Source organism: Dermacentor variabilis, chromosome 6, assembly GCF_050947875.1.
Source record: "Dermacentor variabilis isolate Ectoservices chromosome 6, ASM5094787v1, whole genome shotgun sequence".
Taxonomy (NCBI): Eukaryota; Metazoa; Arthropoda; class Arachnida; order Ixodida; family Ixodidae; genus Dermacentor; species Dermacentor variabilis.
Genome location: NC_134573.1, coordinates 49,923,828 through 49,950,655, shown reverse-complemented (window position 1 = coordinate 49,950,655; position 26,828 = coordinate 49,923,828). Strand labels below are relative to the sequence as shown.

The 26,828-nt window shown below is 45.4% G+C and overlaps 1 protein-coding gene across 1 annotated transcript; it reads left to right on the top strand.

The window, feature by feature from the left end:
- The first annotated feature begins 4,752 nt into the window (after positions 1 to 4,752).
- On the top strand, positions 4,753 to 8,013 carry LOC142586124 (uncharacterized). The gene is made up of 2 exons (XM_075697376.1): positions 4,753 to 4,827; positions 7,366 to 8,013. Exons 1-2 carry the CDS (start codon positions 4,753 to 4,755, stop codon positions 8,011 to 8,013), a joined length of 723 nt encoding a protein of 240 aa, XP_075553491.1.
- The last annotated feature ends 18,815 nt before the right edge of the window (positions 8,014 to 26,828 follow it).

The window sequence follows — 26,828 nt, the reverse complement described above, 5'->3', positions numbered from 1 at the left end:
GCCCAGTAAAATATCAGATAACATTACCTTGACGCTTAGTGTCCGTTCAGCTATGACCCGCGCACTCACGCAGCAACTGAGCAGGAACAGCGTATAGTGTGCGTGCGCATGATGGCTATGCCCGCACCGGAAAGCAGAACGCTGCCTTGGCTCGACCACCGAGCCGATTCAGAGGAGCCTTGATGATGACTCCACTTCGCTTTGGTATTGCGGTGAAATAGTAGGGCATCCGCTTCGTATGCAGGACGCATTGGGTTCAAGTCCGAGTGCGACCGGTTTTTCTTATAGGTGCAGATACACCACGGCCAAGAACTTGGTTGTTCGTAAGAGTTTTTATCTTGAAAAGGGGCCCTATATAAATTTGCGAGCGTCTCCGGGCGGCCCTCGTCTCCACAACAGCTTTCTATAAATAGTCGACCATCGACCGCTGCTTTGGGAGGCATACGAGTGCTGTCGTAGGGTATATCTACCGGTAAAATAGGTACATTTGCGCTCCCCGGCAAGTGTTCGGCAATTACGGGAGTTCCAAATGCTTGGAAGGACACCTGTTAAAAAGATGGCGGCATGGGACTGCCACACTTTTTTCTCTTCCAGTTAACGCACTCCGGGAGAGCCGGATGTCTGGCTGGGTGGCTGCTTGTGCTGATTTTATAATACAAAATGAGGAGTGTACGCCAGTGGGGATCGAAACATGCACCTCCCGCAGCCCAGCAGGGTGTCCAGTTTACTCGGCAACGGCAGCGCAGCGGTTATGAAGATCATCCAATCATCTGCATGAGGGCCGCACGCGTGCTGTTGATAAAGTAACAGTACTACCAAGGCGGCGGCGCTTACAGCGTGAATGTGGCTCGAAGGTCCGTGCTATTGCTGTAGCAATATTACTTTTCATTGGGAGACAAGGGTAATAAGTAACTACGTGAACTTTCGAAACCTATCCAGGGCTATAAGATTCCTCTTAATGCATACTTGCAGTACAATTTTGACGCACTGGGTTCTTCAAATACACGCCAACATTTCACATCCCTCGACCAATCATTGAGTGTCATAGAACGCGCTACATTGTGAATATGCACTATACGCCACATCCATCGATGCGCTGCGAAGTGCATTCGTAATATTTTATGGATATTATACGTTTTTGTGGCAATTGCGACTTTCCATTACCGAAAATGTTCTATAAAAAAAGGCTAGATACAGCAGTGACACTACAAGTTTTGTTAATGGGTAAGCTCAAGGAATCACACAAAAAACATTGTAAAAGATTATCTGCTGCACTGTACAATTGCAGCGTACTCCCCTTCCAAGAGAGCCTTGTGGTGGCGCGACAATTCGCTGCGGCGTAGTTGACCAAGATGAGAGCGGGGCCAAATCCAAATGTGATACTTCTTTGGCTCCTAATACCCACGCAACTCAGCTGGATCAAGCGACCATGTAAACATGACTCTCCACCAGACTGCCACAACCATAGTTAGCAGATCTCATTAAGAAGCTCCATTGGAAGCTTAACGCACATCTCTGAAAGCTATGTCAAATTTTAGGCTCTATGAGTGGCAAAACTATGATTTTACGCGATCGGGAGCATTTTAAAGAATTTCGAAATTTCTTTGCGGATCGCAATGATGACATCGCAATATGAGTAATTATAGCCTATCTATAGAGCATTTGGATTCATCTCTTGCATGATAAGGCAAGTTAAGAGGTGAGTGGACGGTCTCATGGATTCATGGGTACTTCAGCGCAGGTGTGCTTTGTCTAAGCTGTCATCAGAACTTTAGGCAACAATAAGGGAGCCATCCGAGCAGACAGCAGTCACTATAGCCTAACCGACCAAAAATAATTCTATTGTTCATTTTCGGAGTCATAACGGGATATGAGAACATCAAATACGCATTTTACAAAGCACTCAATGAAGAAACCAAGATAATCCAAAACATCATTACTACAGTATTCTTGTTAAAATTTTGAGCTGCGTGCAGTCCGCAAAGCAACAACACTTATTGTTCGAAGCTTTGTATTCGTACAACATTTATAACTTTATTTGATTGCGATACTGCCAGCCCAAGTGAGACTAAAGCAGGTGGGCCTTGTATCAGACAGTTCAGAAAGGAAACAAACAGTTCGTGCTGGATTATACAGTAAGAACAAAGAAAGAAGTAAATCTACTTTAAATATTGCAAACAATCACCAATGACTATGTGGAATACAGTATTTGCGGTTATTAAAACACCACTCAATAGCAAATATAGTATTACTAAAATTTAAGAAAATATAGGGAATGAGTGACACATGTAAAATTATAGAAGTTACACTGATAACAGCGAAGTGACCACAGTATAGCATTTGAAATGCAGAAATTTTTTTGCGCAGCGAACACAAGCATTAGAGTGAAGATATGCGGGTGTGTTATGTGGCGTCTTCTGCGTTTGAGGGTGTATAGTATGTTGATGAGCCTTGAAAGTGACAGAGGGGAAACTATCTCCGAGTTGAGAAGATTCCATTCTTGACCGCAGGTGACAGAAGTGAAAACTTTACCACCTCAATGTGAACGCGTAACTGGTTTAATGTAAATGATTATTTATTTAGGCAAGGTTACGTACTAGCTCGGTCAGCGTTAAAACTGTTGTGCATTAGTTGGTAGATGAATTTTTATCGGGCTTGTCTGGCCCTAATAGATAGTCTTTTAAGGACTGCGTCAGCTAAGAGGTTTGTAGGGGTGTCGTAGGGCCTGTACTTATTAGAGATGAACCGCACAGCTTTCTATTGTTCCTTTTCTAGTTTTGATATGTTAGTTTATGTGTGTAGAAGCCAGATGATGTTAGCGTATTCTAAGACGGCCGGAGCGAGCAAAATTTGTATGGGCTAGTAGTCTGGTGTACTTCGCTGCAAGGAGTAAACATCGTCTAAGAAAAAAAAGCTTGTGTAATGAGACTGACGTAATATTATCAATATGTAAGTTCCATGAAAGGTCATAAGTGAATGCCAAACCTATGTATTTGTGGTGATTTAACTTATTTAGGCAAGTTCCACCGAGAACATCAGAAAATTCTGAGGGATTATTTTTGCTGTAAAGGGCATACATACACATTTAGTGGTGTTGACGTTTTGCATTCTTTACGCCAAGTGGACATCAAGTCGAGGGCTCTGTTTAATAATAAGTGGGCTGCGTACCTGACAATTTCTTTATAAGTAATACAATGATCCGCGAAGAGCTTAATGTCGTATTCAGTGTTAGCAGTAATGTCGTTATTAAAAATTAGACTTATCAATGGGCCCGTCACCTTTGAGGAACTCTGGAGGTGAGAGCTACAGACCTGAAAGGAGTGCTGATAACTGTAACATACTGTGTTCGATGCGTAAAAAGATTTTGATCCATGCTGACTGACTATCCCTAATCTGACCATCTGCGATCGTAATCTCTAGTTTTGCAACTAATTTAACATAGTTTACACAATCAAATGCTTTACTTAAGTCGCGAAGGATCATATCTGTCTGGCTTCGATTGTTTGGGTTCAGCTCAAGGTCACGCACTACTACGCTTAGTTGTGTGACTATTGAGAGCCCACGTCTAGAGCCATGTTGTTGAGGTATTAAGACATGTTCACGCTCGAGAAATATAGTAATGTGTGTGAAGATACGTTCTAATATTTCGCGCGATGCACCGACAAGCGAGATTGGCCCATAATTAGAAGGTTCGTTGATGGCACCAGATTTATGCATAGGAATCACTTTCGCTTTTTTCCAATGATCCGGTTGTTTTGCGGACGTGAATGATTTGCGGTTTATAATAGTAAGGTAGTGGCCACACCATTCTACATACGTTTTTAAACGTTCTCTTGGGACATTATCTGGCCGATTAGCTTTTTTAGATGTCGAGATCAAGCAATAGATTAAGAACGCCAGCAATAGTTATATTTGATGAATCAATGAATTTAGGAGGACAGGGTAGGAAAGCATGTAGGTGTTTATCTGTAGGGAAAACTACAAAAAAGAGTTGATGAATGTGATCGCTCGAGTCGTTTTTTTCTTCCAGAAACTGTTCAGATGACACACCTGAGTATAGGCGAAGTTATCTCCAAAACCTGTGATGATTGCTGGTAATCAAGTCCGGGAATGTTATGCTGAGGCAGTGTTGCTTTGAATGCTTTAACTTTTCTCTGAAGACAGTGAGAGCGGAGGTCAGTTTATCTTCTTCTTGGTCCTTTATATTTAATAGTATGTTTAATTCTTTTTACTTTGCATTTTGCTTGAAGGTACTCGCGCGATATCCACGGGCTTTTCTTTCTTGATTTGGAACGTTTCATCGGGATAAAGTTTGCCGTGCAGTGTAGTACGATCGACTTAAATTGATGCCACAACGTGTTGACGTCACAACACCTTTCCGAAGCTGCTTGGAGAAAAACGTCAAACTCGTGCCTAGGTGAGTAAGAAGAGTGTCGTGATCTGCTTCGCGAAAATCAAGGACAGCACGCTCCAGGTTGAGTGTCGTTATGTTGCCTTCTAGAGAGAGCTTATATTTAGGTGTGTCATGGAGCTGTATACCACCGATAATAGCGATTTCGACTGTGTGGAGTGGGAAATGGTCACTTATGAGTATGAGATCAAGTACGCTATTCGTAGAGCTTTGCGAGAGCGTTGGCTGGCAGACTGTCAGATGAAGGTTAACATTTAAGCACTAGATCCATAAGTTCGTCGGTTGTGGCTGGACTGCAGTGCGTGGTAATCCAGTTCACGTCTGGTAGGTTGAAATCCCCCATGAGGATGACTCTGCTGGCACGAACGTGGCACTGCATAAACTCCTGCAAGGCCCGCACACCTTCGGATCCACTAGTAGGGCCTCGATAAGAGAAACCAGCAAACATGCCATTGTCGTTGTACAAGATTTCACAATATACAGCCTCCGCATAGGAGTCTTCAGCAAGAGAAATGAATAGAATATCATTCTTAAGAAGCAGGTGCGCACCATCACCAACGTTTAAATACATATGCATATATATGTGAAACCGGAAATAAGTACACATATACCCTAAATTATTGCTGTGATCTTCTTAAAGAACTGTAATTATGCCTGTTTATTTACTTATTAAATTGCGATGAATGGAAAACAAGTAGCTGAATTCGGATATTTTTCAACTTTGCTAGCCCTTCCCGTGATTCTTTATAAACTTGAAACTACTCCTATATACTACTCCTATTTATGACTGAAACAAAAAAAAATGTTCAATAATGGGAAATTTGAGCACAGCTTTAAACGTGTTTTCATTTCGCTATATATTGGCTAGCGCAGACAACCTTGTTTGTACGCCCCGTTGCAGATTGAGCTATGTGTGGCACGACTGCCTCGCTAAGCTAGAGATCGCGAGAGGCCGCGTGTGGGTGACGCGTGGGCGCGATGCACAGCAGCCGCCGCAGACATACCTCCTAGACGACGTGCGCTGCTCTGGCGCCATCTCGTAGCCGTCGTAGCCGCAAGACGCTTTTCATCTCACGCCCCTTATTCTCTTTCCCCGTACTCTCCTCCTCCGCTCTCCACATCATCGCTCCGCGGCACCCTCCTCCTCCACTTTCTTCCTAGCCTCTTTCAACCCTCGCCACGCTCCGCGTTCGCTTTTTCATCGTTCGCTGTGCTCATTGGCTCCGTTACACTGACGTCGACACCGATCCTCGGCGCAGGAACGGGCGCCTGCGACCTCTGCTATAAAACAAAACTCGGGTGAGACGACCTATCTACTCTTGAAGTGGGGAGTACCTGTTCGAATACAGATGGGAACTCTCGTCCATCATTTTAACGTAAGCAATTATGGTGGAAATAGTGCGAGCAAACTTGGCATTACAGAGTGGTCAGAAGATAGAGCGTTACCCTGTCAACTAAAGTCTTTATTAGGCTGCACTGATATTATATTGTGGGGATATGCGCTCACTACCATGGATCGTGTTTCACGAGGGACGGGTTAAATGTGACCACTGAAAACTCGCACTCAGTCTGATACATTATAAATGCTGTGATGACGCACTGTTTGCCCTGTTTTGTTTTATAAATAATTCCCCAGCTAATTTTGTGCAGTATAGCTTCATCCCTGTTCTTTAGGATTTTTATGACTTGTGGAACAGACTTTCAGGAGTATTTGTGGCAGTACCAGGCCAATTGGGAGACAGCTTATTTATATAGTGACCATTCATGTTCTCCTAATCACTCTGAACATCTGCCTGCTCGGCGGACATAGTGAATTTCACTACAATTGACTGAAATTAAACAATCAGCATCCATGGCATATGGGACAAATTTTGGAAGTCGCTTTTCACATTACGAATTATTGTGATTACATGTCACATACTTGCACAGGCGAACAAGTGTAAAACACTCGGAAACAACTGGTACGTCTGAATGTGCAGCAACGTTCTTAAGATTATGCGTAATCTTATGGCAAAAAGTAATAATATCAAACGCTTTTCTTATTAAGCTGTCTCCTTTGCTTGAGCTGATAAAGACCTTGGTAAGTGCACCTGGAAACCTGTACTAATGACATGCACGCAAAACTTTCATGATGTGCTTAAAATTGCCTTAGGAATTATGTGCATCTTCGCACTCGACAAAAAATCCCGAGTGTGAAATCCCAAGGGGTAAATTTGTTAAATGCCCCGTTAAGTGCACATGAAATACCACCTAGTTGCTCCAACATGCACCACGTGGGGGAGGCAGGAAGAGCTTAAAACGAAGGAGAAATAACGCACGAGCGGTTGCCATATAATGGAGCTGGCTCTCATTTCGACTGTCACTGTAAGAAATGCACGTGTCACTCTTCTACAAGAGTCCAGATCCTTATAATTAGCCGAAGTGGGACTGACTAATTCTTAGCCGAGGCATGTTTCATAAAAAAAAGATACGACAAACAGTGTGTCAGATCAAGGTAGGTATGATTTTATTGTAGCGAATGTGAATTTCTAGGCTTGCATATTCGACTTTTTCATCGTGATTATGCAACCAGAATTACATGCGCTGGCCCCCAGTATGAATGCACATGCAGCCTATATTACGACGTTCGTTAAAAAGTATGACGGTTATGCCTGTCGCCTGCATTCTTCGTCCAATAGTTTGTGCTAGTTCCTTTATTCCTGTTGACCAACTGCACCCCTAAATACAAAGGTTCCCGTTACTACCCAGATGTCACACATGTTACGGCGTTGGCAACACTGTTGTTGGCAATGGTAGAGTTAGTAAGATTACTGCATAAACAAGCCGCTTTAACTAGTGAGTTTCAGCTACTAGCTGCATTGTGAGTTGCGCAATGCAAAAATACTCGTGCGCCATGCACCGGGAACACTTTGTGGCGCGCCTTACAATCAAATCGTGGGTTTGGGCTGTAAAAGCTAGATACCCTTTTGGTTCTGCCAATCAAACTGGTGGAACTGGAATCGTCTGTGCAACATATTTCTGATAAATTCGATGAATTTCAGACGAGGCTGCAGGCTCAGGAAAAAGTTACCACGCAACTATCAAACAGAGTTGAACAACTTGAACATGCGAATTCGAGCAGTGAATTGTCCCAAATTAAACGGGATCTGGATAATCTTGAATGCCGTAGCCGCAGGTTAAATATTGAAATACACGGTATTACTGAAAGCGAGAACGAAGACCTAATGATGAAGGTAAACGAAGTAGCGACGCAAATTAAGCTTCCACTATTGAACAAGAGTGATGTTATGGCTATACACAGACTTCCCGCTAAACCAGGCAAAACACGGGCGATCATTATTCGTTTTGTTCACCAGGAACTTCGCGATTCCTGGCTTGCTAACAAGAAGCAACTAAAGGACCATGGGCACGTGTTTTTCTGTGAAAATATGACACGGCTATCACGCGCTCTTTTATCAAAGACGAAGGAATGGGCCCAGACCTCAGGATACGCATACGTCTGGCACTCAAACGGTAAAGTTTTGGTGCGAAAAAGGAGCGGCGACCGAGCTGTTGTCATACGCGGCGAGGAGGATCTGGCGAGTCTTACAGCCTCGAAGTGAGGGCGGCATACGTGATAGCAAAAAATGCGTTATGTTTACTAAACCACAATGGCGACCCTGGAATTCCAATTTCCTGGGGATGTGGCGTCGGTAAAGAATCAATGTCCGCTTTCAATATTTCATTTTAATGTGCGAAGTTTGAGAAATAAGTTTGATGAAGTCAGTTTGTATCTGTCTGAGCTGCAACACTGCTTCGACTTGCTTTGCTTTAGTGAAACGTGGTTTACATCAGAGGATGAATGCGCTTCTATTTCTGGATATGACTGTACCTCTGTTTATCGAACGAAAAACGAGGAGGAGGAATTGCTATTTATGTCCGTTCTGGTTTATCGTACAGTATAATCCCCGAGCTCAAGATTGTTAACGAATGCTATGAATGTATTGGTCTTCAGTGCATGAACACTTTGATTTCGCTAGTGTACCGCCCGCCATCTGGATCCATGTGTAAGTTTTTAGAATTTACTGAAAAATTATTAGAACTCAGCATCGAACTTAAACTCGAAACAATAGTAATGGGCGATTTTAATATAGATGCTTGCCAAGACAACCTAGAATATACGCGTTTTCAGGAAACTTTTGAATCATACGGGTGTTCAAATGTCATCAACGTGCCTACTCGCATCACACCTACAAGCCAGACAACACTTGACCTCTGTGTGACGAGTTTTTCTCCTGAATATGTAAGAGCAGGAGTCCTGATGTGCGATCTTAGTGATCACTTGCCTATATACTGTCTGGTACCTCATAGACAGCCGTCCAATATATGCCCTGAAAGCTTAAAAAGAATTTATTCAGAACAAAGTGTTCAGAAATTTGTTGAACTAGTCTCTGGTTATCGGTGGGACGAAGTGACCGCGGAAACTGATGTAAACAAGGCTTACGATGTTTTTATATCTACCTTCGCGTTCTTATACAACAGATGTTTTCCACTTAAGAAGTTTAAAAAACACAACAAAGCTAGAAAGCCTTGGATAACTCGTGACCTCTATAACAGGATAAAATGCCGTAACAAGCTCTTCCAAATTTTTTTGAGTAGCAGAAGTGAAGATGACTTTCGGTCTTTCAAGTCTGAGCGTAACAAATTAAATTCTGATATTAAACGCTCTAAACAAGAATATTACGCGAACAAGTTTTTTGCTATCATGGGAAATTCAAATCAACTGTGGAAAGCGATCAATGAAGTAATTAACAAAGGCGCTATCGCAAGAAAAGTTGCATTTCAGCATAGTGAATTGTCAGATATTGAGGTTGCAAATACTTTTAATTCTCATTTTATTGATGCTGGTGCGCTCTCACAAAATGATACACCGGTCTCTTGCACGGAATATATATTAAATCGATGTTCTTCTACGGTGTTCTTGGCGCCTACTGAGCAGCACGAGATACAGACCATAATCTTATCGTTGAAAGACAGTTGTGCTTCAGGTGAAGATGATATAAAAGTGAAGCCGTTGAAAGCCGTCAGTGAAATTGTAAGCACGCCTCTTGCACATATCTGTAACTTAATTCTTTCTAACGGTGTGTTTCCAGATAAGATGAAGCTAGCCAGAGTGACTGTCATTCATAAAAGTGGCCCAGTTAACGACATGAATAACTACAGGCCAATATCCGTTCTTTCTGTCTTCGCGAAAATTGCTGAACATGTAATTAATAGAAGACTTTGTGAGTTTCTAAACACGTATAAAATAATATCTCAGGAGCAATATGGTTTCTGTAAGGCTAAATCTTCAGAAACCGCTTTACTTGAAATAAAGGAACAAATCCTTGACAACATAGAAAACCGAATGTTAACTCTAGGTATCTTTCTAGATTTTAGGAAGGCCTTCGATTGCGTGCAACATGATGTCCTTTTGAAAAAGCTACCTCTTTATGGAATTCGTGGTGTCGCATTATCCTTAATAAAAAGCTATCTCACCTCTAGAACACAGTACACAACAATAAATGGAGTTAGTTCCGAAATTCAGTACATTAAGTACGGCGTGCCGCAAGGATCCGTCTTGGGGCCTGTATTATTTTTACTCTATATTAATGATATTGTCAATATTCAAGGCTGTTCCAATATTATATTATACGCGGATGATACTAACGTGTTTTTCTCAGGAAGGGAAATAGGAAATCTTTTTGAGCAAGCTAACATCTGGTTACAGCAACTAAGCTTGTGGCTAAATGCGAATAAACTCCAATTAAACCTAACTAAAACTAAGTATCTAGTGTTTAAATCAAAAGGAACAATAATCCACCCTCACCTAACACTCCAATTTCAGAAGGTCAACCTCGAACAGGCACCAACAGCCAGATTTTTAGGAATTACATTCCATGAAAATATGTCCTGGTCACCGCACGTAGATGTTCTTAGAAAAAATATTGCTCGTGCTGTCGGTGTGCTAAATAGGTTGCGATATTTGCTACCGATAAATGTGAAGCGTAATGTTTACAACGCGCTTATACATTCTCGATTAACTTATTGTTTTCTAGTTTGGTCAACCACTACACAAACTAACCTAAAATCAATTCAAACACTCCAAAACCGCGCACTGCGCGCGATAGGTAACTTAGAACGTACTGATACCACTAAACCATACTATAACAAATATAAAATATTAACAGTATCAAAACTTCACACTTACAAATTATTCCTCGAAATTTCACGGCAATTCTGGGAAGACAAATGTTCCTTCCAAAGTAAATACTATGGCAAAACGACAAGCTATAACCTCAGAAAAACTCTGATAAGAAAACCACGTTGCAGAACACAATACGGAGAACAAAAACTACCAGTTCAACTTCCTAACCTTCTAAATGACTACCCCTTGGTATTGGACCTGCTAAATTCTGGAATTTCAAAGCAAAACTTTAAGAAAACGGTAAAAGAATTGTTACTATCCGAAGACTAATAGAAATGTTCAACTTCAGGTATAGAAAATTTTGTACATGTTTCTTGTTGTTGTTTTTAGAAAACTGTGTAAACTTTAACCTTCCAGCTACAGGTATGAAAAATTTCGTACATGCTTCTTTTTTTCCTGTTGTTGTTGTGCTTCAATTTTTTAGAAAACTGTATAAACTTTAACATTTTTTCTTTCTTCTTACGCGAATTGTGTACTCAAGTGTTGAAAATGTGTACTATAATTTCATGTGTGACCTCCTGAAAGCCTGCCACTGCCATGTTGCTGCCAATGTACGGGTGGCACGGCCTAGTCAGGCAAATGTTTGCCTTTAGCCGTGTCCCCTAAGACAATCTGTTCATTTTCTTAAATAAATCAATAAAGAAAGAAAGAAAGAAAGAAAACCTCAGAATTTATTTTAACTTTTTTTTTGAGGTCACACATTTTAGCCTTCGTTCGCGCTCGTAGATAAGGACGAAATTCCTTCACAAATAAACAAGTGCGGCGCATAAAGAAGAGGTTAGTAATGTCTCACATTACTAAATTAGCAACACCACACCGTCGATCCATGACAGCACTTCTCGAGTATGGAAATATGACTTCAAGAACCTGTCGGCCACGACGGCCGCATTTCGACGGGGGCGAAGTGCGAAAACACCCGTGTAATTAGATTTAGGTGCACCTTAAAGACGCCCAGGTGGTCCAAGTTTCCGGACAGCCCCGCTATGACGTACCTCATAATGAGAGTGCGGTTGTGGCACGTAAAACCCCATAATAAAAAAAAAGGTAACTTTTCACTTTGTATTCTTCGTGACGCCTTTACCTGGCGGCTGTCGGGCAATTTCGTTCATATTTTCTGGCTTTTGTCTTACAGCTTGTATTTTCTTCCGTTTATATAGCTCGCATTATTTGAGTTTGGTACGTGCGAGTATGAAAACTAAAGGATACTGGCTTTTGCTTTAGTTTACCTCGCACTCCGCAGTGATGGCCACAGTTCAGACGACCAGGACAATAAATATAAATAGGTAATTCTCAGCGTGCTCAGGAGGATACCCATTATCGCTAAGAATTGCTAAATTGACCAACTACTTGCACACCTATACGTTTCACGCCAGTTCCATTTAGAAATATCCTTAGTCTAAAGTGTACCTGACGTCTCGAGTAAAAACAGCAGCGTACTATACGCAGGATCACGCAGTAAATCCGTCCTCGATAGTGCAACACGGCAGAATAAACCATGTAAATATGATTACCCTTTGATACGCCACCCGCCGTGCCGACTCTGTATATATGGAATCCGGTTTCTGAGAACAAGGTCCAGGGCGCAATTATAGGCCGCCTCGGGCGCATTTCAGTGGGGGCATAATACCAACGCGCTCCGGCGCTTATGTATGCTGTTCCGTAGGGAATCCTGCGTGCTCGAAATACTTCGCAGCCCTCGACTGCGGCAACTCATAGCCTGTGCTTGCATTAGGGACGTCGCTCTCTACGAGTTACTCAATATTTTTTTTTTTCTTTTTACCGAATGCGAATGCTCTTCCGTATACTATGCGCATGAAATAAGTGCACTTTCCTGGTCAGCGGCTACAACTACGTTGAATCGATTCGACTCCACCATCTTATAGGCTTGTAGAAAACTACACCTGCTGGCATTCACGAGGCTTTCGCGCTAATCGAACAAAAAGGACATTATTACCCTTGCTGCGCCAGTCAGTAGGACGGCGTCGAAGATTAGGCTGACACTTGCCAACCCCATGGTGATCTCGTCGGAGGTTTTGCGGCCGTTTACTGTAACATAAAGTACGCAAATATTTATTTTCAGGATCATCGGTAACAGAAACGCGACAACGTGCTGCCTGTGTGTTAACCGGTGTTAATCGGATTTATCGAATTTCCTATAGGCTGTGGGCACAGGCACGTAGGAAGTCTGCTTACAACTTTCTTTACAGGTACGTTAGATGGATTTGGGAGTCTTTTGTTTTTTAATGATTACGTTCGACGTTTCTTGTAGGTTTTGTCATGTTTCACGTTAGGATACGTTGGGCAAAACACGCTGAACAGCTAAATACAAATTGCGTTCGCGTCAGCGTTTATATTGTGCGTGTTGTGGGCAGCGTGCCTCTTTCGGCGCTGCCGATGACGATTGGCATACCCATTGTTGCCGTAACAACTGCCTCGTTTGCTTCATTAGCGTAGATGCGGGCTTTGAAGGCAAGAAAAAATTCATCCCATTCAGTGCCCCTCGACGCGACACTGTGTGACAATACGTGCTTATCACAAATAGATAAATGCTGCAGTTACACTTCGTTACCGCTCCACTAAGTGATATAGGTGGAAATCCTTCGTGTTGCAGCATTTCACAACTGCGCAGATGTCGACGTCTAAACGGCAATCCACAAATAATAGAGTCGTTAATTAACGAATGCAGAGAAGCGCAACGCATCTCCGTGCAGCTAGCTTCCCTGACCGCTCTTCAAGTCGCCGTCAATTTTCTTTCGCGAAAGGGGGCGAGTGACCCTAGTCATGCCGCTTGCTTTGTCTCTCAAAGCAGGTCTTCCTTGACGCTTTCTCGGGAGGCTGCTTTACTTGTATTCCTATGAAGATCACTCTTAAAGACTTAATAATTAGCAGCCCTAGCTTCGTCGTCGCATAGGATGTCGTCGTACTGCATACGTTTAAAAGCGTTTTCAGCCCTGTCTGTATTACACCCTTCCACTTTTATGCCATTTTGTCCGCACAAACAATTGTATAAATGGGGTTTTGCACAAATTCGATGGGGAATATATGAAAAATAGCTCACTTCAATGGTAATCACTGCCATTGCAGCTGGGGTCTCACTTTTCTAACGAAACACGCCATGGCTGTTTGTGTTGAGCACCCTTAGAACCAATGCTAGTGCAGAATTTACGTAAAGCGCACAAGAATTGGTTTTTATAAATGTCGAAATCAACCTAATTCATACGGCAGAAAGCTGCACAGTTTTTAGTCAACGGTTATTATTACAAATGGAGAAAATATTGCAAATCGGCCGCTTTGTTGGAGTTGTGGTAAAATTAGCGATTGCTACGCTATATGCCCGGGTCAGATACCAATTCACTAAATCATTTGTTGTTTTGATTCCTTTTCTCTTGCCTACGGCAGTTTGCTTGATGTGTCGAAACCCTTTTAAGACTTACATATGACAAGTTAAGGCGACAGGTAACAATATGTACTCAATGCTGACGGTCTGCCAAATGCATCAGGCCTTCGGGTCACAGGCTAAATAAGTTTCTTGTGTCGTTCTCACTTGCGCTACACAGCACATGGGAAAACATCAGTATAATCGTACCATAGAAACCACGCCATAAACGTGTTTATTCGTTGATCCAATGGTGTATTAGATGTGGCTGTCGAGCGGGCGTGAGGACGCTTTGAGTGCTGTCACTTGTGGTTATCAAAACTAAAAGGCCAAAACGTCTTCGCCACGTTGGAGACACTACTGAATATGAAACAAGAAACAGTGAGAAAAAAAGGACAATAAAGTTATAGAAAACAAAGTTTTCGGAATGTAATCGAACCACAGGCATAATTGGTTTGTCCGCAATAGCGCACCTGATAACCCGACTGCCGTTAGTGGGCATGCACGCACAAGTGCTTAAAATGTCATGTTCTGTGAGTTATCGTTCCATTCCTGATGTAACCACGAGCGCGTAAGCTTCGGGCAATAAACGCCGTTTTCCGTTGGAACACTTGCCTGTCCAGTCCCTGGCAGAGACGCTACACTTGGCGACGAGAGTGGGATTAAAGCAGCCGTAGGTTTGGCGAAGAAGCCACGTCGTTGCGAAATACGCGTTCGTTGAAGTCGCATTTTGAAGGGTGCTGATAGTGCTGCACTCAGTGGAAGGGTAACCATTAAGGGACAATGCAGTCCGCTGGACAGGTGGGTCAGGTGGAGTCGTTTGTTATTACCGCTAGTGAATGGACGGCATTCAAGGAGAGGTTGACGTTTTCTTCTGATTGTCAACAAGACTCCGGACAGCGACAAGGTGCACGCATTCATCAGCATCATCGGCACGCGAACCTGTGGGTTGCTGCAGGCGTTGGTCGCATGTGAGCTGCCGTAGATCAAACGTTTCCAGCAAGTGAAGACCATCTTCGATGCCCACCTGGCTCCAATGCCGCCCGCAATCCAGCTCTTTCATTTTTCTGAGCTGCCTTCTGCTGCACGCCGCTGAAAATGTTTTGGTAGGGTCCCGGTGCTTTCTCCGGTTGATTTGCGTACCAGCGCCCACGTTGGATGCGCGTCGGCTGTGCATTTCGCGGATCGCGTATCATTATTAATGGCTTCTTCGGGACAGAACGTCGTTTCTGGAAGCAATGTAGCACTCACGGACTACTGGGTGAGCAGGCCTGAGTGCACTTTTCTGCAAACAGCGCGGCCGATAAAGGCACGCTGAGTTCCATTCGGCGACACGGCTGCCTTGAAATTTGCCACTGATTTCTGCACTTAGACATCGTTTTTTGTATTCTTTTTACACATTACTTAGACATTTCGCATATTCAAGGAGTCTTCGAGCGCAGCCTTCTGCGTCGGATTTATCAGATGGCAGCACTTGTTTACGTCGAAATCTACAGCCGCAGATTGTTGTTATTGTCAAATATTGTGGAAAAGGTGCATCGCTGATATGAAACAGTGTCAAAACGTATCAAAACATGCATATCTGCGCATATATGTGCCAGGTTTTCGCTCCCTGAGACAAGTCAATATGAGTGGCCGAACCACTTAAACAGCGGAAACTGTAATCCAGATACGTATATTATGAACTGCTAATTCATTCTCGCTTTTCTTTACACACTTACAGTTTAAGCACGCAATAGAGCGTTATTAGAGAAATCTGTGCTCGCATAAGTGCTCATTTGTAGGCCGTGTTGTTCTCGCACGAAAAATGCGCGGGTTCCATCGTTCACATGGCGTTGGTGTAACTGATCGAGGTGGTTGTTTACGCTGTTTTATGCTGAATTCGTAGTCTATTGTTTGACGCTTGACGCAGAGGCAAACTGTGCATCTCTGAAATGGAGAAATGTGTCCGCGAAGCAACACGTACAGGCCCACCCATATACGTCGCGAATGCGGCCGACAGCCTACAGGTACGGTGAAGTATACATGTGTGCACAGCGCTGTGTCGCCGCTTACCGCTTACTGTGTACCCGCCGTGGGAAGTGAAGCGTAGTTGATTTTAAATCGCTAAAGTCAGAACGGAACTATAAAAGCAGGTTCGTTCGACCTAACTGCTTACATTTCAGTTCAGGTCCGCAGGTAGCGGGTGCACAAACTCGATGGCGTCAGGTTAACCTTCGCTGAACAGGATCGACATTGGCTCAAACACTATGGGCACGCCACGAGAGGTGCAAAGCTTGCTCAACTCGGTAGGCGTGTTGGTCTCATTTTGAGCACGATTAATTATATATACAATCAAAGACGCTGTCGCTATTGTGTTGTCAGTTCGACGGCCGACTGCACGGGTTTCGGGGGAACGATGGTCGGCACGCTGATTTTGCCGGTGCCGTCGACAACAAAGCCCGTCGCAGTACAACTCGCGCTCGTCAGGTGCATTGCTGTGGACCTGGTATGATAAAAAGGTTTCAGGGACGCACAATAGTCGGTCAATCGTTGGAGTGAGCGTCTTGTCGGTCTCGTATCGATCCAGTGTTGCCACGCCTTACGAGTACATGCAGTCAGGCACGCGCTGCCACCACCAGCAAGTGCGGACCGGCGCTGCAAGAAGACTTTGTCAGCAACGTGATGTACTTATGTGTCGCCCATATGTAACGCATGGGTTTTTCGTTAAGTTTGCTTGCCATCATTGAAAGGCGGCAACTACCTGGCTCACGGTGCAGTCCGAACAACTCGGATGATGCCCTAGCCGCTTTCTCTTTTAAAGTGGAGTTGCGGTCTTACGCTACGCAAGTTTTCGACACTGCACCGACGTCGAGCTACCAGTAGAGTTTCAACGCGGCCCACCGGCACGTGTGTTTACAGCAGGGTGCGCCCGAGCGCTTTTTATTTCGGGGGAGTTTCCGGCGCGTAACCACGCGCGCGACCATTCCAAAACGTTTCGTGACTAATCCTCTAGGGCAGGGCGCATGCGCTGTCGCGCCATGAAAGAGGCGGTTTGACGAACGGGCCAAGTTTCGCCGCAGAGCACAACACGAAGGCGAGTCCGTGCCTAATATGCTTCGGAGCCTCTCAAGTTGTCTCAGACTTGGCAATTTGGAGCCAATTTAGACGAAGCGCTGTGGGATCGTTTCGTTTGCGGACTACTCCGGGAGGAACTGCAGCGAGTACTATTTACCGAGGACGATAAATTAACTTTCTCGAAATTGGTCGACCGCGCCGTGGCCATAAAAGCAGCCCGAAAGTATGTCGCCTAGGCTCGAGTCGTGGAGTCACTGACTGCAAACTACAACAAGTGGAAGGAGCGAGCAAATAAGCACATGCTGATCGGTGCGAGGTGCACGCGACAGCCAGTAAACTATGACTTGCTTGTTATAAGTGCGGTTATGTCAACCCTATGATCATGCAGTATGCCCTCGCACTCGGGATACTTGCAATAAGTGTGCAAAGAAAGGACATATACAAATGCCCCATCGGCGCAGCAACAACGAATCTCGTGATGGGTGTACGAAAAAACGGAGAGTGAAAATGCTCTATACCCGCCGTGGTTGCTCAGTGGCTATGGTGTTGGGCTGCTGAGCACGAGGTCGCGGGATCGAATCCCGGCCACGGCGGCCACATTTCGATGGGGGCGAAATGCGAAAACACCCGTGTGCTTAGATTTAGGTGCACGTTAAAGAACCCCAGGTGGTCAAAAATTTCCGGAGTCCTCCACTACGGCGTGCCTCATAATCAGAAAGTGGTTTTGGTACGTAAAACCCCAAATATTATTATTATTATTAAAATGCTCTATGTTTGACGCAGGCGCTGATTACCAGCATTTCCAAACAAGTAGCTTTAAGGCACGCTTTCATTTTTGTTGGACTAAGGATAACTGATGCAGTGGTAGAAATGGAACGGGACACGGGAGCTTCGGTGCCAATTCTGCATTACAAGCAGTTCAAACAGCAGTTTCGATCGGCGCGCTGCACACTAACTGACGTCAGCCTACGCACCTATACTGGAGCACTCGTCAGACGTGGGGTCGGGGTCGTCGACGCGCAGCACGGGGTACTGAAGGCTAAATTCCCGCTCTACTCCGTCGACAAAGGCGGACCACCACCGCAAGGACGAAAGTGGCTGCACGCAGTATGCCTAGTCTGGAATAGCATTCGGTGCCCGAGCCACGTCTCGTCAGTGTTCGACTTGTCTTACCCGAACGAAGGAAAGGGTCAACGAATTGCTAGTAATGTAAAAAAAAAAAACACTGTTTAAGGAAGAGTTAGGTGCTATCACAGACGAACGGCCCGAGCTGTTTTTTTTTCAAACCGGAGAACCGGCCGAGGTTCCTAAAAGCAAAGGATGCGCCGTTCGCATTGCAGTCAGCTGTAGAAGCCGAGATAGCTTAATTGGTTAAGCTAGTGATTCTCACGTCTGTGAATACAGCGGAGTATGCCACTCCCGCAGTGCCGTGATGAAGAAAGATGGCAGCATACGCCTATATGGCGATTATAAGACAATGATATATTCCTCATTTGACATCACACACTACCCGCCGCCTAAGATAGATGATCTATTGGCAGCTCTGACCGAGGGACTGCATTTTACGGAGATCGATCTGAACAGGGCATACCAGCAAGTACTCATGTCGGAAGAGTCTAACTACTTCACGTTAAGCACGCAGACAGGGCACTTTAGAGTTAACAGGCTACCTTGCGGAATTGCGTCAGTGAGAGGTATTAAAAAAAAGTAAGGAAAAAAATGTTGAAGGCACTCATCGAAGTGTGTTTTTCTCTCGATGACATTTTAGCCACGTGAAAAACCGCTGAAGAACATTTCATAAACATTGAGGCTCTCTTGAAACGTCTATTAGAGCGAGGTGTCAGAGTGAAGAACGAATTAGCGTTCTTTCGAAACTAGCTCTGCTACCTGAAGCAAAACCAAAGTGCAGTAGGAGTCGCGCCTCACCAGACAAAATTGAGGCAGTTATGAAGGCTGCTGCACCAACAACAAAGCAGCGACTATAGTACTTCCTAGGTGTAGTGAACTATTGCAGGAAGCTCGTGCCTTATGTATCAATGGTTGATGAGCCCTTTCAGCAGCTTTTGCAGAAGGACGCTTCTTGGTGTTGGAACTACCACTTCCGCCCAGCGTTCGATCAAGTCGAAACAATGTTGTGATCCCCGCATGTGCTGGCCCATTACGACCCGGTAGACCGTTGAAGCTGGCCTGTAACTCATCGTAGTAGGGAGCAGCTTCAGTACTTTCACGCGTTTTCGAGGATGGCAGGTCTAAACCGGTTGCTTTCGTTTCGCGCGCAGTGTCGGAGCCGGAGAAGTAACGCAGACGGCTTGAAAAAGAGGCATTCGCCATAATTTTTGGTATAAAGAAGTTTCATTGCTATATTTATGGTGGAGCATTCTCCATAATCATGCATCATAAGCCTTTACAGCGTTGCCATATGGGTGGATGCTACTTCTTATTGGAAATATTTTTAATATTGTTACGTTGCAGAAGTCACATATAAAGATGTATTTACAATATCTACAAGAGAGACAGCGATGCATGAACAAGATGGCTGTGGAGACCGCTTCCGCCTTTACACGTGAAATCATCCTCTGACTGGCGCCACCCTTCGTTTCTCCATAACATAATCCTCGCCTGTAAAGGCGCCGTGTCGGCGCTAATTTTAAAGGAGATGAACTCGCGGCAAACTAAGGCTCCTGCCGGGACACATGTACAACGTCCGTGGGGACACGCGAGTTCACCAGAGTGATCTCGTAGTGATCTCGATCATCACCAAGCTGACGGAATATCGTGTGGGGTCCTGTGTAGCGCGGCAACAGCTTTTTCAGACGAGCCAACGTGGCGACATCATGGTGTCCATAAGAGCACAATGGAGCCAGGAGGAAATCGAACATCCCCATGTTCGCGGTCGTACCGGATCTTCAGCGCGGCCTGAAACTCAGTGAGCCGGCAGCCGGCAATCTAGCGTGCCGTGAGAGCCCGGGCGAAGACGGCTTGAGCTTATTCAGTGGGAATATTCGTCGAGAAAGGAAGCAGTGTGTCAAAGGGCAAAGAAGCGTGGCGACCGAACAGAAGGTAAAAGTGTGAAAAGGCAGTGGTCTCGTGGCGGGATGAATTACAGGCGAAGGTCACGAAGGGTAACGTGTTGTCCCAATCACCGTGGTTGTCAGAAACGCACACAGACAGCATTTCAGTAAACGTGCGATGGAGCCGCCTCATCAGTCCATTTGTCTGCGAGCGGTAGGTGGTGGAAAGCTTGTGCTCGGCAGAAGAGGAGCGAAGTAGGTCGTCAAACTACTCGGGACAAGGTGTGGCCGTGATCATTGAGGTGCAGCCTGTGTGCACCATGATGGAGGATGACGCCACATAAGAGGAAATCTACCACCTCAGTTGCATAGCTTGTGCGCAAAGCTTGTGTGATCGCATACCGGCTCGCGTAATCAGTCGCGACAGCGACTCACGTATTGCCAGATTTCGACGTTAGACAACAGCCGAGAAGATCGAGACCGACGCGAAATAATGGTTCTGAGGGCACATCGATGGGGTAAAGGCGTATAGCGGGGAGCACAGTAGGGACCGTATAACGTAAAACTATTGCGATATGTTTTATTCCAATCTCCTGATGTCGAAGTTGCGTAACCGCCGACGCAAGCATTGGACGGCGCAGGGTTGTCTGAATAAACGAATCAAATGCTCCCCTCGTTCATAGGAGGTCACTTTTACTTGCTTGAAAAACGAATAACATTGTCTGCACTAAGCGGCTTGTCTTAATTGGCTCACAAGAGGCGAGGAGCATGCTCAAGTGGACAAGGATTCGATGGGGTCGAGCCACTGCACTGAATACTGGTAACCGGATAAGAGGGCGGTGCCGGCGTCTGCGATTGCTCCGCTTTCTCTTACTTAGCTTGCGGTGAATCGTCGACAATCGCGGCGGCATGCAACGGAAGCTTAAGGATGACGCTAAAATGGACCCCCAGAAAAGAACAGTTGGCAGAAAGACGTCGTCAACGTGCCGAAAGTTCTCGAAAACATTACACGGCCACGCAAAAGGTTTTATTACGTGCAAATAAACCCATGCTTTCCGGCAGGGGCGAGCAGCCAGTGTCGTAGCGATCGGCGGAAGCCATTTTTTATTCCTTTCGGAACGGGGTAGCCTGCGGCTATTCAGAAGAAAATTCAGTTTTGTTCGGCATACTAATGCACCTTTTACGTGCACGCGTCCCTTTGAGGCGCTAAGTTTTTGCGGTTTTGTGACGTCGCGTGGGAGGCAGGTGAAGTGGGCACAGCCCGAAAACTTTTAACCAATAGCCGAGGGGTAATTGCAAAAAGCCATCGAATCAGAAATAACTACTTTTGTTTTGTTCGGTCAAATTATGCATAATCAGTGTGTACAAGTCATACAAGATGGGAAGGGAGCTTCCGCGGTTTTCGTGACGTCGCGTGACAGACAGGCGAAGTGCGGATTGTCCGAACAAGTTTTAGACCAATCGGGTTGGGCTGATTGCAGAATTGAAATAGAAAATTTTGGAATAGTTTTGCGTTATAGCGGCCCAGGTTTTTTACGCCGCTTACAGAACACACAGGCTGCAAGGTGGTACAGGCCTGGTCAGAAGAAGCGGCGCCGTACGCGATCGTAAGTACGCAAAACGCCGAGGTGGCCTGCAGTACGGGCGTCATGCAACAGTACAAGAACTGATGTCCGGAGATGGCGTGGCACAGCGAGTAAAAATTCTGGTCCTTCCGGGCGTAAGCTGCGACGGTAGAGAACGCCATCGCGGAGCACGAACATGCACAGTGTTGGTTCAGAATGTACAGAATTTAGACGATTTATGACAACACGTAAGCCGTCATCATGCCGTTGTTCAGTGCGGATGTCGTGCAGATCATAAATGGCCAAGACACAAGAGTCGGTGTCATGCGCATCATATTCAGGACGGTTGACAGGATGACGGAAGAGGCAATCGGCATCCTTGTGCAAATGACGTGACTTGTATAAAATAGAAAATTAATATTCTTGGAGCCGCAGTGCCCATCTACTGAATCGTCCAGAGGGTTCTTTAAGTAAGGATAGCCAGTACACGTCGTGGTAATGGGTGACCACAGAAAACGCGTGGTAATACAAGTAGGGGTGGAATTTGGCAGCTGCCCAAACTAAAGCCAGACACTCCCGTTGTGTAATTGAAAAATTTCTCTCGGTGGTAGGAGGTGGCTGGCGTATGCAATTACGCGGTCTGCGTTACCCTACCACTGAACAAGTACGGTCCCAATTCCATGGCCACTGGCATCCGTATGAAGCTAAGTGGCGGCAATTGAATCATAATGAGCCAGCAATGGGGGAGCGGCGAGCAAGTGTAGGAAGGCGGAGACGGCTTTGGTTTGAGCAAGGCCCCATGTGAAAGGAACGTCCTTCTTAAGTAATTCGATGAACGGCCTAGCACTTTCGGCGAAATTCTTGACAAAACGACGTAAATATGAGCATAGCCCAACAAAGTTTCTTACGTCTGCAGCAGAAGATGGAACAGGAAAGTTCTGGACTGCGCGAATATTGTCAGGGTTGGGTTGAACGCCAGCGGCGCTGACAAAATGGCCAACAAAAGTAATTAGACGACGTCAAAAGTGGCACTTGGATGAGTTCAATTGCTGGCCGGTGCGTCGGAAAACAAGAATAGCCGATTTACACGTTAAATGACTCGTGAAAGTTGGTGAAAAGACTATGACATCCTCTGTATAACAGACATGTGGACCATTTGTAGCCGCTAAGTAAGAAGTCCATCATTCCTTCCAAGGTTGCTGGGGCATTACAAAGGCCCAACTGCATACCTTTGAATTGGTAGAGGCCGTCACGTGTTACGAAAGCAGTTTCCTCGCGGTCCATGTCATCTACCGAGATTAGCCAATAGTCTGATCTGAGGTAAATCGATGAAAAGTACCTGGCTCCGCGCAAGCAGTCCAAGGCGTCCTCGATACGCGGCGAGGGGTCGACATGCTTGCGTGCGATCTTGTTGAGGTTTCTGTAATCCACACAAAAGTGCCAACTGTCGTCCTTCTTCTTGATAAGGACAACAAGAGGCGCCCACGTACTGCAAGATAGCTCGATAACGTCTTTGGCCAACATCTCACCGACTTCACGTTGTATCACTTGCCGCTCACCATGTGAAACACGGTACGGCGATTGACGTCACCGGTGCAAATGCAATGGGTGAACACTGATGTCTGGACTACGGGCGGCCGTCAAGGTAAAAAATGTCGCAGTTAGATTCCAAGAGATGACGGAGGTCAGCAGCTTGTGCCGGAAAAAGATGAGATGCAATTTGTTTTCTGAGTTCATCTGACAAAGTCGATGAGGCTTAGAACGACAGAAAGCTGAGCTAGTTGGTAAGGATTCATTGATGATTCACTGATTGGGTGGAGAGATGGCGTTTTTCTGCAGAAATCAGGCATTTGTATTGGCTCAAAGGTTGCCCCTATTCTTAGCAATATTTACCTGAGTGAGGTTGACAACTGCTTAGAGAAAGCCTTAGGTGATAGCGTTATCAAGATATTTCGTTACGTTGATGATTACCTGATTTTCTGCAATAGGGAAGAATTCGATTCCGCTGCTACCTCAGTAAGTGAGCAATTTAAACTTTATGGGGGAGGATTAAAGTTTACCAAGGAATTTCCTTAGCGACGCGTAATTCAGTTTCTTCACATTTCCTTGATCTTCGAACAAAATCATGTTTGTTGGCAGTACTCCCCAAGATCTTCGAAGCCGTTGCTAAACTTTCAATCCAAGCATTCTAAATTAGTAAGAAACAGAATTGCCATGTCGTGCCTTAAGTCTTTCCTCACCAGGTCCTGCATGCACAAAATGAGCGCCAGTTTTAATGCGCAGGTCCGGCGCCTATTAGAAGCAGGTTATCCTAATGTAGCGGTGGCCACGGTGGCTGAGCGCCTAAAGAAGTCGGTTTCGAGAGGGACGGACGTGATTACAGAAAGCAGTAATAGCAAAAAAAGTAGTGGCTATTCCGTATATTCATTCAGTGTCGCACAGGCTTTAAAAAGTTGCTAGTCGATTTGATGTTAATGTTGCTTTCACTGCTCCCAATAAGCTAGGTAAGATATACGCTGTCGTACAGAATAAAAAGGAGCGGGTAAAAGGCAAAAAACGAACAGATATTTGTCCAGTAAAGCACAATAAGAACAACAGTTTTACTGACTGTCGTATGGGTGTGGTGTATAAAATTCCCCTTAGCTGTGGCCAGTTCTACGTAGGGCAAACGGGATGGTGTATCAATCAGAGGCTGATGGAACATGAAAGGTCGTAAACCGGTGGATCTTTCGCTACATTGCCAAGATTGTAACTGCACGCCAGAGTTAGATGAATGCGCGATATTGTACAGGCATAAGAATGAAGATACGCGTCATATGGTAGAGGCATGGTATATCTATAATTGTGGAAATGCGTGCGTGATTCAGCCTTCGATTACTTTATGTAAGGAAGAGATTAAGTGCCTTAACAGTTATCTCTCACGTAGACCGGCACGTGTACCCGATTGACACGTGGTGTTGCCATTCCTGAGCATGCGCAGATGAGTTTTTGTCTTCTTTCTTTTTTCGCCTCAGTGCTCCCTTCAGTTGATAGTCGGCGTTCGTGTTGTCCACTTCTCTACTCTAGTGTCCTGTCTGCACGCCTCACTTCTATTTTGCATAATGAAAGTCGGTGAATCAGATGTTCCTGTAGAAGGCGATGGAATGTCAGGTTCAAGAGCCGATGTCTCGGAATCGTTCACCGGCGAGATTTCGCCCAAAGACATGTATCTGGGAAGAATTTCAGTCAAGCAGTTAAAATTCAGGAGAGGGAAGGAAGTCTTATGGCTTGTAACAATGAGCATGGTATGGGGAAAGGCCTATTCTCTTTCAAGCAGTATGTGAGCAGTGGAACACAGTACATATACGCCGTCAGGGACAGATACGGACGACAGTAGAATGACGTACGTTGTGGCTTCAGGCGAAAGGCGGATGTGTTCCGGAGAGCATAACCGTGGTTCGGTGAGTGGTGGACTAGAGTACCCGTGGGGTAGTTCAAGTTGAATGACACCAGACGCGCTATCAAGGAAAGCTGAATAGCAGGATAAATGGTCTAAGCCTAGTATAACGTCATAAGGGCATTGTTCCGAAAGGGCAAATAAAAATTGGAGGACGCTTAAGCTTCGCCTTCAAGAGTGGAACGCGACAGCGTTCCCGTCGACCCGCCAAGGGGTGTAAGACAATGGGGTACGGCGCAGCGACTACGCGCCCCGCATCGGACGCGGTGAGCGTCGAGCAACGCAGCGTTCGGCGCGACAACGAAATGTGCGCCTGAGCAAGCGACGCACGCCTGAGCCTTAGGAACAGCTCGTTTCTAAGGCAACACCGCGTTCACTAGAGGCGCTTTTGTACCGCTTTGAAGCATCGAACTCGTACAGAGGATGCACGACGCGGTTGTTAGTAAATAAGGGGGTGGGAGCGCGCATCCAAGTGCAACGCTCTGTGCGTCAGGGTTGCCCCCTGTCACCATTGCTTTTTTGTTTGTATATTGAACCTTTTTGTTTGAGCGTTATTGAAAGCAACAGCGTTCATGGTTTTCGTTTGCATGCGGCGGAGGTCCGCATTCTCGCGTATGCTGATGACATTGCCGTATTCTGTGCTGACTACGAAAGCGTTCGTGTTGTGGTTCAAATTGTGAAAGACTTTTGTTCGGTGAGCGGGAGTGCTGTGAACTGGGCTAAGTGTTTGGGGTTCTGGCACGGCGACTGGCCCTTAGCCCCAACGAATTTCGCAAACATGACTTGGACAGCAACCCCAGTAAAATATTTAGGAGTGCCGCTGGAGAATTATCGCGACAGTGAGCCATATTGGAAATGCCAAGTTGCTGAAATGCGTGAGAAGGCCGACAGGCTCAAAGGCTTCAGCTGGTCTATTTTCGCGCGTGCCACAATTTGTAACCTTTTTTTTGTAACCAAGCTGTGGTATGTCTTGCAAGCAATTCATTGTTCTCGCGTCAATGTGCAGAAGCTGCACCGTGTATTTGCGGTTTTTGTGTGGGGAAGCACTTGGGAGCGGACACGACGCACCAATCTGTTTCACCGCGTCCGCTCTGGAGGACTAGGTTTGGCCCATCTATATCTGCGCCAGTTGGTTAACCGATTTATGTTTTTTCGTGACACGAATGACCCCTTTTTGCGAACTGTGTGTCAGGTTAGGTTGGGCAGGGTTTTGCCAAATTTGGTTGTTAGTTCGGAGAGTATGCAAGGGAGCATTTTTGGCTTCCTTAAAGAGGTGTACATGGCATGTCGCGTCTTGCAAGTGCGTTTTTCGTTTGAATATTTGTCAGTGGTGTCGCGAAAGAAACTTTATAAGGACCTGTGTGAGGTCTTTCTTCCGGTACCGTTGTACAGGTCGTTGTACTGTGCAGGCCCATGGCAGTCAGTTCTAAAACGTGTGAAAAGAATGACTGTACCAGGCGGAGTTAAAAGTTTCTTCTTTAAGCTCCATACGAACACTCTTGAAGTCAAGACGTATTTGGAAGCGAAGGGTTTCTTTGTGCCTTGGGGAAATCATTGTTTCATATGCCGGAAGCCGGAAACTATCGAACATGTTTTCTTAGATTGTTGGGAAGCCCTTTTCTTTTGGGACATTCTCCAACGCACGATTAAAAAAGACTTACCGGTGGATGCTTTCGGAATTAGATTTCTGCCCGTCGAGAGTGAAGACGGGGTTCCTTTTGACATGATTATGATATTGGGCCTGTA

Coding starts and splice junctions, on each gene's coding strand:
- LOC142586124 (XM_075697376.1), top strand. CDS start 4,753: ATGAGGATGACTCTGCTGGCACGAACGTGGCACTGCATAAACTCCTGC. Junction 4,828..7,365: donor GCACACCTTCGGATCCACTA/GTAGGGCCTCGA, acceptor GGGCTGTAAAAG/CTAGATACCCTTTTGGTTCT.